General features: G+C 43.1%; 1 protein-coding gene across 2 annotated transcripts in view; it reads left to right on the top strand.

Annotated features, from left to right (window-relative positions):
- STX6 (syntaxin 6) overlaps positions 1 to 13,144 on the top strand; it is a 37,204-nt gene that overhangs the window by 7,625 nt on the left and 16,435 nt on the right. For both annotated transcript variants that reach the window (XM_030571990.1, XM_030571989.1), the window contains exons 4-7: positions 2,942 to 3,004; positions 4,403 to 4,525; positions 7,424 to 7,530; positions 8,956 to 9,050. In XM_030571990.1, coding sequence (XP_030427850.1) covers positions 2,942 to 3,004; positions 4,403 to 4,525; positions 7,424 to 7,530; positions 8,956 to 9,050 — 388 coding nt within the window. The remainder of the gene's footprint in view (positions 1 to 2,941; positions 3,005 to 4,402; positions 4,526 to 7,423; positions 7,531 to 8,955; positions 9,051 to 13,144) is intronic.

The raw sequence follows: 13,144 nt of genomic DNA, 5'->3' as shown, positions 1-13,144 counted from the left end.
CTGTTCTGGTATTATAGCGGTTAAAGGTTACTAGTGTTTAGTTTATTATGGGGGAATTGCAGGGTTTTATTCACCAATGGCTTAGTTCTTGCTTGGATTTTAAAAAACTCGCCTTTGGGCAGATGCATCTAGAAAATTTTGACCTCAAAGATCACTTTCACAAAACTTTAAATACAGTAACTCCTCACTTAACATTGTAGTTATGTTCCTGAAAAAAGCTACTTTAAGTGAAATGATGTTAAGTGAATCCAGTTTCCCCATAAGAATTAATGTAAATGGAGAGGGGAGGGGTGTTCCAGGGAAAACTTTTTCACCAGACAAAAGACTATGTATACGTGCATACATACACAGTGTAAGTTTTAAAGAGTACTGTACACAGCAGTGATGATTGTGAAGCTTAGTTGAGGTAGTGAAGTCAGAGGGTGGGATATTTCCCAGGGAATGCCTTGCTGCTAAATGATGAACTCGGCTGAGCCCCTCAAGGGTTAACACGTGGTTAATGTAGCCCAGGAGTCAGCAACCTTTCAGAAGTGGTGTGCCAAGTCTTCATTTATTCACTCTGATTTAAGGTTTCGTGTGCCAGTAATAGATTTTAATGTTTTTAGAAGGTCTCTTTCTATAAGTCTATAATCTATAACTAAACTATTGTTGATTGTAAAGTAAACAAGGTTTTTAAAATGTTTAAGAAGCTTCATTTAAATTAAAATGCAGAGCCCCCCCGGACCAGTGGCCAGGACAGCGTGAGTGCCACTGAAAATCAGCTTGCGTGCCGCCTTTGGCACATGTGCCATAGGTTGCCTGCCCCTGATGTAGCCTCACATTCTACAAGGCAGCTTGAATGGAGGGAGGGGAGACAGCATGGCAGAGAGAAACAGAGTGTGTGTCTGTGTGACATACGTTGACCCCACTCTACATACATTGCCTTTTAAGTAGGTCAGCAAGTTGAGACAGCAGCTGCTGCCAGCAAGCTCCCTCTGTCCTGAGCCCTGTCATATGTCCCTTCTGCGGAGATGGGGTAAAGGGGCGGGGGGGACACCCTGACATTAGCACACCCTCCAACCCCCCTTGCACAGCATGCAGGAGTTCCCAGGAGCAGCTCCAAAGCAAAGGGCAGGAGCAGCACATGGCAATGAGGGGAGGGACAGCTCAGCTGCCTAGCAATTGATAGCCTGCTGGGGGACTGCCACACAGGGAACTTTGGGTGCATCCAGTCCATCCTGCTTCCAAGCCCCCACCAGCTAGCTCCAACTGGCTGCTCTTTCTGCAAGCAGTAGACAAAGCAGGCGGCTGCCAAACAACATTATAAGGAAGCATTGCACAACTTTAAACAAATGTTCTCTAATTGATCAGCAATGAAACAATGTTAACCAAGATGACTTTAAGTGAGGAGTTACTGTAACTGAAAACAAAGTTAGAATGGAAATACAGTCTTAACTGTAATGGGAGCAGCAGTTACTACTATAAGTATGGAGAAAAGGTCAGCTGGGTTTAGTTGAGCCTGAATGAGTAGGATAGATTCATATGTGGTTGGGAGGGATTTTTAACAACCAGAAGATAATTGAAGAAGAGGGGAAACTTCAGCGTTTGAGAGAGTGTTAACATCTGATAAGTAAATGCTAGTTAAGAAATTCTCTCCCAATTGGATTTAAGATTTTTTCCCCCCATTGTTTAATATTTAAACACAAACCTTAATTTTTGCTGGTTCTGACAAGATTCTTAGTTGATACTCATAGCAAGCCACCAAATTGTGTTCTTATTGGGAACCGAGTTCTTACTCTATTTGCAGTATTGTTATCTAAGTACAATTCTTTCTGAAGTAGAAGCCTGCTGCTTTCTAGGGAACTAATCCTGAAACTGTCAAAGGTAATGGATCCATGCTTATGTGGCTGCCTTTATATTCTGGGTTTTTTTATCTTGAGTAAATCAGGTAAATTCACACTGTCCCCTCTTGTCCAGGCTGCAGTCTGATTAATGTGAAAATAATGCAGATCAAGAACACCTCTAAACATAAATCACTAGCATGGTCTTATTTTTGAGCAATGCTTTTTATTTTTAATTCTTAGGCATTTTAATTTACATAGTTGACTCTACAGCTTTAGTTAGCATTTCTAACAGATTTACTAGAATGCTCCCTTGTGAAAAGTAATTATTTGGGGAGGTCCCAGTATATTTGGAATATCTTATATGGCTTTTATCAGTCGCTGTGTGGAGCAAGAACGCACCAGGTATTCTGGTGATATTGGACATTTGTGCCAGTCTTGAGATTATCATCCACTTTAGTTATCATATTTGGCCACTATTTCACTTTTATATATTCATGGTAGCAGGGGGTCTCACTTTCAGTGTAGACTGTTCCGAGTGTAACTTCTAGACTTCAAAGTCATCTGCTATCATAGTGGCTTTCATCTAAGGAGCTCAAAGTGCTCATTGGTTAAAGAAGACTTCCATGCACTTGTATAGTGACCTAAGAAAGAATGATACCCATTTTATAGAGGAGAAATTCAGGCACAAAAAGTGGCTTGTCCAAAGTGGCACTTGGGGCGGGGTGGGGGGGAATGCAGGAGATCTAACTTCCAACAGCTAGAACACAGTCCTTCATACACACCGCTTAAGAGAGAATATTTTTTTCAATCAGCTACACAAATCAAGCATTGTTACAGCAGTGGAGAATGGGGAGGAGCAAAACCAGTAGTAAATCACTAACCTTTTCAAAATATTCTGCTCCAGGGGTTTCTAGGCTTCATTAACATTTTTCTTAGCATTAGGGCAACTGTGAATTGTAATGTTACTTTAGTCTTCCAGGATTTTTTAAAGCACATGCCTGTAAGTAAAGGGATTTTTGGTCCTCCATAAAACTTGCTACGTATGTTTAATTAAGCCATTATTTTAGCAAATTGGCAATAATTTAAAATTTGATCATATCTTTCTCTTGAATAAACAGGAAATGAAGGATCAGATGTCAAATTCATCTGTGCAGGCACTGTCTGAAAGAAAAAACAGGAAGGTGAGAACCAGTAGACTGCTGGCTAAAGTGGACACAAGAATCCTTCGAGATGGTTGATAACTCCTTATAGTGCAAGTATAGTAGCTGCTGACTTAAGCTACATGTTAGATGAAAGTACGCTGACTTGGCTAAGGGGCTCATGTACCTTAAGGTAGAGTACATTGGTATTAAACAAAATAAATGCCAGTTTAAACACCTGACTGCCAGTATGCATCTTGTTATCCTGTTTCCACTAGAAGCTTTCTTTACAAAAAAAAACAAATATCTATCTTAAACTAGAAAAGCATCCGTTTTGCAGCCTGTGATCTTTTTGTGGCTAGTAATCAGTGAAAACACATTCTTGCTCTGGTTGCTTTCCAAACCTTTGACACAAGGTAATAAGTTACTAAGTGGTTTTTGCCTCAAACTGCTTATACACCATCCAGTCTTGCATTGCTCCTAGGAGGGAAAAAAAATCCCCATTTCTCAGAGGAGGAATCTGAAGCCAGAGATGTTGAGTCTTTGATCTAGGACTGTAATTCTAGCATTCATGGCTTCTAATCCTATGTTTAGCAATATGTATTTGACTGTGTAAACATAGCAAAGCCTCATTCTAAGAAGAGTCAGGAAAGAGTTGGTGTAAAGGATGTGGTCAAAGCACATGCCTGTAAGTAAAGGGCTTTTTGGTCCTCCATAAAACTTGCTATGTAAGTTATGACAGCAGTGACCAGTAGCAAGTCACCACTGAGATATTAGCATCATGCGTAAGTGAGTTCTCTTGAATGCTGCCTTATTAGAAAAAGTTCTTTGACAATCTGGAATATAGGTATAAGGTTGCAAGTTCACTTAACTCTCATACCATGTTAAATAACACTAGGATTGCCATCCCTGAACCAGGAGGTCCTAGCCAGAACTAATTTCTTAGTCACTGGAGAGAACCAGCAATGTACTCAACCTTTTTAGGGACAGTGTTTATTCTCTTTTGGCTTACTCCTTGTCTTCTGTTTTTCCCCTTCCCTGACCTTCTGTTCCATGCTCACACATTATCTGCCATCTGTTAACCTTCTTTCAGTGCCTGGTCCTCTTCTCTCTCCTGACCAAGTGGGTCCAGCTGCTCTCAGTGCACTTTTCTTCATATTTGTTCCTTCTCTCCAGCTGCCCAATTGCAGCAGTCACAGAACTGGGTGACCCCAACATTCCATCCATTCTCCTGTTTAAGGGCCAGCAACTACAGCAATCTCCTGCTGGAATAGGAATAGAAATGGAACGAAAGTGACTTGTATATACTCTGTTTTGGGTAACATGGGGTACAACTTAACTGTCTTTCCTGCTTCCATTTGGAATTTGGGTTTAGGTGAGGTGACATGACCATATATGGGGTGTCATACTGATTAAATTCTCCTGTTTGTATGTATACAGGCACTGCTGGGAGAAAGTGGAGGTCAGAGTTGGAGCTCTGGATCAGATAAATATGGCGGTTTGGATCGAGAGCTACAGTTAGCCAATTCACACTTCATTGAGGAGCAACAGGCTCAGCAGCAGGTATAGTAGACACACCCCACCCATGTACCTATCCGCTCCACCAATATTGACTTGGACTTCTTATTCATTCCATGAGTGGTGAACCTGAGCCCACTTGTTCACTGACACTTTAAAAAGCCTTGCACTCCAATCTGAGTCTGTGCCGGTTATGGGATATGTATGTATCTTTTCATCCTTGCAGACGGTATCTGTAACCCTCCATAACCCAAGCCTGACCCCAGATGTACAGTACCTTCCCTCTCAACCTGTGTATATTTCATTTCAAATATTTACTTTAATAAAATTTCCTGCATGATAGTGCACGTGGATCCCTTGCTAATGGCTGTAAAAGAAGATGGTGGTACTGGCAGTAATAGCCTAAAGTCTTCAAACATCCAGTACACATTAAGCCATGAGCCATCTTCTGTGCTCAATGTGAGAGCCCATTTGTTTTCAATGTTGGTTGCCTACATACCTGTTGTAGGCACCTAAATATTGACTGTTGTGCTTAAGGTGGTTTTGGTGTGTAAGTTTTGGCACACAAACCTTAAAGTTTAGGCTTGGCTGTATAGGCTTGTGTGGAAGGCAACCAAAAGATGTATCCCATCTGGAAGCTGCCACATGCTGATGAAATCCTTTGTGAAGCATAGAAACATAAGGAAGTGGGTAGAATACCTGATTCTGCCAGATTCCTTCATTCCAGTTCAAAAAATGATTCTTCTTTTACATGTATCTTGAATAAAAGTTAATTTAGGGCTGATGCATTAAATACTCCCCTTGATATTGCTGCACTGACTTTTCTTTATCTCTCAAAGAAAAAACAGATGCATTTATTCCACCCCAACTAGACCCTTCACTGTAAAATTTGTGTGCAAAATTATAATGCTGACTTGTATTAAATTGATCTGTAATGAAGCCTCTTGTCTTTTAATGTGTGCTTTTAGCTTCTACTGCATTAGGACTTTTTGTGGGGGGAAGAGGGAGAGCAGAGATGAATTTTCCATTTTCCCCTAAAGACAGCTTGGCTTAGGTTCTTTCTGATCACCTGTAGTAAGAAGACTTAATGTCAGAGACCCTCCACTGAGTCTGGCTATTGATGCTGAGAATTCACACATGGGCATGGACAATTTCAGCTTCTCCTCTGAGAGCAGGTGCCACTGAACTGAAATGTTCTTTGAGTTAGTGAGGCCCCACCCCCTTAAGTATTTGTACTATGTTCATCACCTTATCTGAGCACTGTGATTGACTGCATTAAAGATTAGGACCAGACCCTTGAATTAGCTGAGGAGCCAGTGTAGGATACAAACCACTAGTATTGTGGGCTCTGCCTGCTTAAGATAGGCTAATCAAGATGGATGTAACAGCGTACACTTCTAAGGTAATGTAACCGTTAACAGCTAAGTAAAATAAGATAAGCTAGCTCTATAAGCTAATGTCTACTACTTTGTGCTTTTGACCATACATTCATGATTTAATAGAAAATCAATCATTAGCACTGCTAGGAACCATTGTAGGGTAGCTTACTTTGACTGCTGCAAGACCATTTGAAGAGTTGTCTGGACAGTGCCTAAGTTTATATGTAGCTGTCCACACAAGCATAGGTTCTTGGAAGAAATGAAGTGAGGTATTGGTAAAATTCTCCACAAAGTATCTCCAAACAAACTTTTCAGATCTTTACGTGATTGAATAATCCCAGTTAGGTACTGACCTTGTAAAGGGCAGCTGATATATCTTTAAAGTGTGTTTGTGCACCAAAGTAAAATGGTATAGTCTTACTGAACAACTGTTTCTTTAGTGTATTCAGAGCAGAGTTGGCAATTACCTACCAGAAACTTAAGGCAGTATTTACCAGCACCCTGTCCTAAAGTGTCCAGGAAGTTCAGCAGCCATAGAGCAAATCTTTTCAAATTGGGAATACATCCATTCAAAACAGGAATATCCACAATATCAAAATTGGTCTGCTACAGAATGCTGCATGACTTAATGGACCTGGACTGGTAGTCTGCAGCTTTATAACTTCTGATTGCTCTGTGCTTCAAGCCTGCCACTCTGCATTCTTGTCACTTTCATATCATTGAATGTTTTCAACATGTCATTTCAGTTTTCAGTATTACATAGCTTTCTTGAGAAAATATCAAATCAAAATGTATACAGATAATCCAGTGTTCAGTAGCATAATTACATTAATCACAGCTATTTTATTTATTTATAAAGCCCTAAATCTGCCTTAAGTAACCACAACTTGAATATGTAACTAAAATTAAGTGTAACATGTGCCTTAATGAAAGTTTTTAAAATAGAAAATGCCTTAAACTGTACAGTAAAACACACAGTAAAACACACCTTCGGTAAATACCTTGCCATTCCTGAGTCAGTCATATCCAATCATTTTAGTGACTAGTTTTGTACTTATGTTAACTCTTAGCTATGCTGACTCTGCAATGCAGTTGGGATTCTGTTCCATCATATGCATCATCAGAATTGCTATTAAGTTCCAGTCTCTTCCACCCATTAAAGGTAATGGGATTGCACAAATGACATCAGGTCTGCAGTAGCCTACAGAACTGTTCTACTGCTGATATGCAAGATGGCAAGAACTCATCTTGATTCAAAGCCCGCATTGAATTTGCAAGGCTGATAGGGAACAATTCCATTTTACTTGTCAAGTGAACACTTGATAAGGAAATACTGGGACAAATGTGGAACCCAGTCATGCTGCTTTGACAGTCCATTCTTCAGAATTGACCAACACTAAGCATTCTGAATTACAGGACTAGTCACTAGAAGTTCAAGCCTATTTCTAAACTCTGCTTGCTGCCCTGCCAGTTTGGACAGGCATGTGTCAGAGCATTCGACTCTGAGCCAGTTGTAACTGTATGCTGGATTTTAATTGTTTGTTTCCCTTCTCTCTGGCACCAGTTGATTGTGGAGCAGCAGGATGAGCAATTGGAACTGGTCTCTGGCAGCATTGGGGTGCTGAAGAACATGTCTCAGCGCATTGGTGGGGAGCTGGAGGAACAAGCAGTGTGAGTGCTGAGAAACAAATCCCAAGCTGTAGGAATTCTCAGGAATAAGACTTGGGGAAGGCCTGGTGATAACACTACAGTGTAACTGTTGGTGCTCCTGTGCCCAGAAAGGACAAGAGCTGTATATCATTGGCTGACTGGGGCTTTGAAATAATATTGTCAGCCTGGTTAGTGACACAGAGGAGATCCCAAATGCTATTCAATCATAGCTAAAAAGTTCTGCCCACAAAAAGGATTAAAAGGTAACTCACAGCTGCAGTTTTCATCCATACATTTATATATGAACTAGATTTCTCCTTTCCAAGTATGTGTTCTCTAATCAAATAGTATATCTGGAGTTCCCAGTGACATGGATCGCAGTTTTATTTTCAATAAGACTAGTGGTTCTCAGTAACAGTTAATATCTTTTGTGTAACTCTGCAGAGTCTGTGCTACCAAGGCTACTCCCAGAGCACAAATTAACACAGTGGTTCAAGAACTATAGTGATAACATCATAGGTAACTACATACTAGTAAACAAGGCAAAGCAATAAGAACATAAAAGTGGCCATACTGGGTCAGACCAAAGGTCCATGTAGCCCAGTATCCTATTTTCCAACAGTGGCCAATGCAGGTGCCCTAGAGAGAATGAACAGAACAGGCAGTCATTGAGTGATCCATCCCCTGTTGGCTTGTGTTCTGTTAGAGAGAGAGATTTGGGGAGTGGGGAGAACAAAACAAATGGAATGGGAAGGCACAACAAACAATGGAAAATGGTGGGAGACAGGGAGAGAAGAAAATCCTTTTAAAAGCAAAGCAACTGGTCAAGGAAGCTTTAAAACCTTACCTATTCAAGAATAAGTGATAAGTTTATCCTGGATGTACTTCTCTCTCAAAATGGATTCTTGACAGTGATGAAACAGCTCCGGACAGGTTTTAGTAACTTTCCTACAGCATTTAAAACCAGAATGGTAGGATACTTAACAGCAATTCCAGATCACATTCCCTTATGATACATAATTAAGTGCTCCGTGTAAGCGACAAAGCTTTTAACAATGTGACATTTTGAACCTTAAATGGTTTTAAGCCTAAACGTGTTTTGCTAATTTTTGGATCAAATGTTTATCATCTACTGCTCACCTTGCAGAGATCACCAGAGCCGGCTTATGTACTGACTTCACACATCAGGGAAAGCCCTTTGAAAATTAATCCAAATGAGTTCTCATTTACTACCAGAGAAACTGCTCGTTGAGCAAATTTTTGTTTTGACACTCTCAAATAAGACCCTAAAATGTGTTTTTGTACTTTGCCTGGGGATTGGGTTATTTTTTGTAGGTGTGTGATAGTTTGTGCGTGTAGTGAAGTCCTTGAGATACATCACTAACTAATCAGTACAAGTTGCTTAGGTTGTTTACCTGACACAGCTCCCCTCTTCTTTGTCCCTAGGATGTTGGATGACTTCTCTCATGAGTTAGACAACACTCAGTCACGTCTCGATAATGTTATGAAGAAGCTTGCAAAAGTGTCCCACATGACCAGTGGTAGGTGGCGGAAAATGGGTTCTGACTTCTAAAACGGAATGAAGCTACATTGGTCTGCGGTCTGGAATGTACTGTGTTGTCTCCTGGAGCTAGGACTAGTGTCTAGTAGTTTCTCATAAATAGTATGGTTTTTGAGAGCATGGCAAGACAGGAAGCAGTTCAGTGTATAAAATAGCCAGGGAAAGACAATCTTACACTACTTGAGTGTAGAGCCTGGCAGTTTATAGTTCATGCTGGGACTGTCCTTTTTTTAGCCTGTTCCTCAGCCTTTTTTCACCTGCATGGTGAGAGAATGTACCTTGGGACTACAATTGTAATAGCTTTTGCATCATTCCACTTTCAAGTTTTACTGTAGGTTCCTACAAGCTTGGAGGATGCTTACACATGAAACAAGCTAGAGAACTTTAGTTAAACCCCATGTGAGCAGGTAGCTTTTCCTTGCTTTAAAGTCCAAACAGTAGCTGCCCACAGTGTACTCCTGGCATGGAGTTTGGCTTTATGGAATTCTTTTTGTGAATGAAACAAAACCCAGCCTGAATCTTCACTCCAACTGTGGAAACTACACCCAGCCACAGGAATGCTAGCATCTGCCACCACCCAAAGGCTGTGGATAGTAAATCTCAAAGGTGCCAAAGTAAATAGCTTAATTTTAGAGCATGTGAGAGGAGGGAGAGATTATTGAAGGCTTCTAGTATCTTATTGGATTGGTTGCCAAAAAGCACCTCAAATCTAGCAATGCCTTCTCAGCACTCATCTGTGTCTTGAATGCCTGAAGCCAATGGTGAGCTCATGCATCCAGCTGGTGAGATTCTCACCTGAGAACTGAAAGACATAAGGTTAGTTTCTCTAAACTGCAACAGGAAATGAATGAGAAGTGCTCTAAATTAATCATATTGTGCAATTCATGCTCCAGGTCTTTCCCTGTGCCTCAGTGTTCAGAATAAAGACTCCAAGAAGAAGCATAGTTTAACTCTTAGCTTTACACTGGAACAGTGTCAGATGAAAAGCTCCTTGCCATCAGTAGGAGGAAAGATGGTGTCTGGGCAGGCATAGCCTCTGAGGGTGGGTGGGGGAGGAGGCACTACTTGAACCATGAGAGGGGGTCCCAGAGCTGGCAGGATGCCAAGGGTAATAAAAACAGGAAGTATGATTGATTGTGTAGGCTGCCTTCTGACTTCCAGGAAGTGTCACTCCCCAGAGTTGTTTTCATTTATAAACAGTGTGTGTGCGCGCTTTATAATAGTCTACCTAAATGTATTATCTTCTCTTTCATGGGTGCTTCATGTATCTCTGGAAGCAGTGAGTATATTACATGAGTTAGATAGAAGAAAGGTACTATCAGCCTGTCAGTGTCAGTTGCCCAGTTATCTGACTGCTGCTTTGGGGATCCATTGAAAATCACCACCTGGTACCCTTTCAGGCAGTAAGCATCACAGAATCACATGGTGAGAAGTGCTTTCTGCCATGTACAAACCGCATCTGAAATCGAACCATTGGATTAATGCAGCATTTGGGTGAGTCCTGCTGGTGAACATTCAGCTCAAGTGACATGTCACTTAGCAGTACAGACAGCTGGCAAACAACTCACTTTGGTGTTTTCTCCCCCAGACACTGGTTTAATGATCAAAAAATAAACTTCAGTTTCCTTCAATTGTTGTGAAAGACTGATGTTTTTAGAAAAGATGGTTTGTGGTTTCTATTAGTACCTGCATCCTAAGCTAAGGATTCAGCACTAGAAAAGTTGAGAGCTGTGGGTCTCCATTAGTGCAGCTTTGCTAACTGTAGCAATAATGGAAGTTATGGTGTGAGCATGGTTAGGCCATGTCTACATCTAAAATTTTGCAGCGCTGGTTGTTACAGCTGTATTAGTACAGCTGTATAGGGCCAGCGCTGCAGAGTGGCCACACTTACAGCAACCAGCGCTGCAAGTGGTGTTAGATGTGGCCACACTGCAGCGCTGTTGGGCGGCTTCAAGGGGGGTTCCGGGAATGCGAGAGCAAACCGGGAAAGGAGACCAGCTTTGGCCGCGGTTTGCTCTCGCGTTCCCGGAGCCACCCAGCAAACCGCAGGGAAGGAGACCTGCTTGCTCGGGGTTCCGGGAACGAGAGAGCAAACCGGGAAAGGAGACCAGCTTCGCCGCGGTTTGCTCTCGCGTTCCCGGAGCCACCCTGCAAACCGCAGGGAAGGAGACCTGCTTGCTCGGGGTTCCGGGAACGAGAGAGCAAACCGGGAAAGGAGACCAGCTTCGCCGCGGTTTGCTCTCGCGTTCCCGGAGCCACCCAGCAAACCTCAGGGAAGGAGACCTGCTTGCTCGGGGTTCCGGGAACGAGAGAGCAAACCGGGAAAGGAGACCAGCTTCGCCGCGGTTTGCTCTCGCGTTCCCGGAGCCACCCAGCAAACCGCAGGGAAGGAGACCTGCTTGCTCGGGGTTCCGGGAACGAGAGAGCAAACCGGGAAAGGAGACCAGCTTCGCCGCGGTTTGCTCTCGCGTTCCCCGAACCACCCTGCAAACCGCAGGGAAGGAGACCTGCTTGCTCGGGGTTCCGGGAACGAGAGAGCAAACCGGGAAAGGAGACCAGCTTGATTACCAGAGGCTTCCTCCTTCCACGGAGGTCAAGAAAAGCGCTGGTAAGTGTCTACATTGGATTACCAGCGCTGGATCACCAGCGCTGGATCCTCTACACCCGAGACAAAACGGGAGTACGGCCAGCGCTGCAAACAGGGAGTTGCAGCGCTGGTGGTGCCCTGCAAATGTGTACACCTTCAAAGTTGCAGCGCTGTAACTCCCTCACCAGCGCTGCAACTTTCTGATGTAGACAAGCCCTTAGATGAGTGATACAAACAGCTCTGTCTACAGCTTCCACCATTGCCACCACTTGTGGAACTGCGCTAGAGGTGAAGTATGGGCCTAGCTTTGCCAATGCAGATAGAGCCTGCAGGGAGCACCAGCAGGGATGTGACCATCTTTCCTTCAGCCTTTAAAAGTGCATTGCATAAAACAGACTTTTTCCAGGACCTGCTCTGATGATGGCTAGAGAACCTCCAGACTTCTTTCCAGGGCTTTGACAAATTCTGCTTCTAAAACTCCATCTTTCTCCCTCCATTAAGCTGCAGGTGTAGTGTCGAACTGTATGGTCACCATCCAGGTCCCCTCAGGATCTTGCTGTAGCCCCCCAACAAAGAAAGAAGTTAGGACTAGATGTTTTTAAGGCCAGTGGTAGGCGAAAATAGAAGAGGAAATCAAGGTAGTCTTGATACCTTTTAAAGGAGGTTTAACTAATTTTTTTGCTATGGAGTGTTACTTTAAAGGTTAGTCTCACCTTCCTACTGGTGGCTGTTCTCTTGCTGAAATTTCCAGTGTCCCAAAAGTCCTTAGGTGGAGATGAGGGGAGCTCTTGTGCAAAATCTTCCAGAAGCAATATAAAGCATAACGTGCGTGTGTTTTATTTATATATTGTGATGGGGCACGGCCAGATGGCTACAGTAAAGTACTGAGAAACAGGTATGTTAGCCCCAGGCTAAACAAATCCCTAGTACCCTGGTAACTAAATGGCAGTTGCTCCAGGTTAATCAAGGCACCTGGGGCCAATTAAGATCTTTTTAGAAGGCAGTAGAGATAGCTACTTTAATTAGAACACTTGCAGCCAGTCAAGGCAGGCTAATCAGGGCACCTGGGTTTAAAAAGGAGCTCATGCCAGTCAGGCAGGGAGGAGCCAGAGGAGAAGGAGTGTGTGTGAGGAGCTGGGAGAGAGAGAGAGAGAGCAAGGAGCTGAAAGTGAGAGAGTGAACTGCTGGAGGATTGAGGAGGACAAGCATTATCAGACACCAGGAGGAAGGTCCTGTGGTGAGGATAAAGAAGGTGTTTGGAGGCGGCCATGGGGAAGTAGCTCAGGGAGTTGTAGCTGTCATGCAGCTGTTACAGGAGGCACTATAGACAGCTGCGATCCACAGGGCCCTGGGCTGGAACCCGGAGTAGAGGGTGGGCCCGGGTTCCCACCCCGCCCCAAATGTCCCAACTCCTGATCAGACACAGGAGGAGCTGACCCAGACTGTGGGTTTCACAAGAGGGGAAGATCACTGAGGTGAGCAAATCC

Source organism: Gopherus evgoodei, chromosome 8 (genome assembly GCF_007399415.2).
Source record: "Gopherus evgoodei ecotype Sinaloan lineage chromosome 8, rGopEvg1_v1.p, whole genome shotgun sequence".
Taxonomy (NCBI): domain Eukaryota; kingdom Metazoa; phylum Chordata; order Testudines; family Testudinidae; genus Gopherus; species Gopherus evgoodei.
This window is presented reverse-complemented; position numbering and strand designations above follow the sequence as displayed.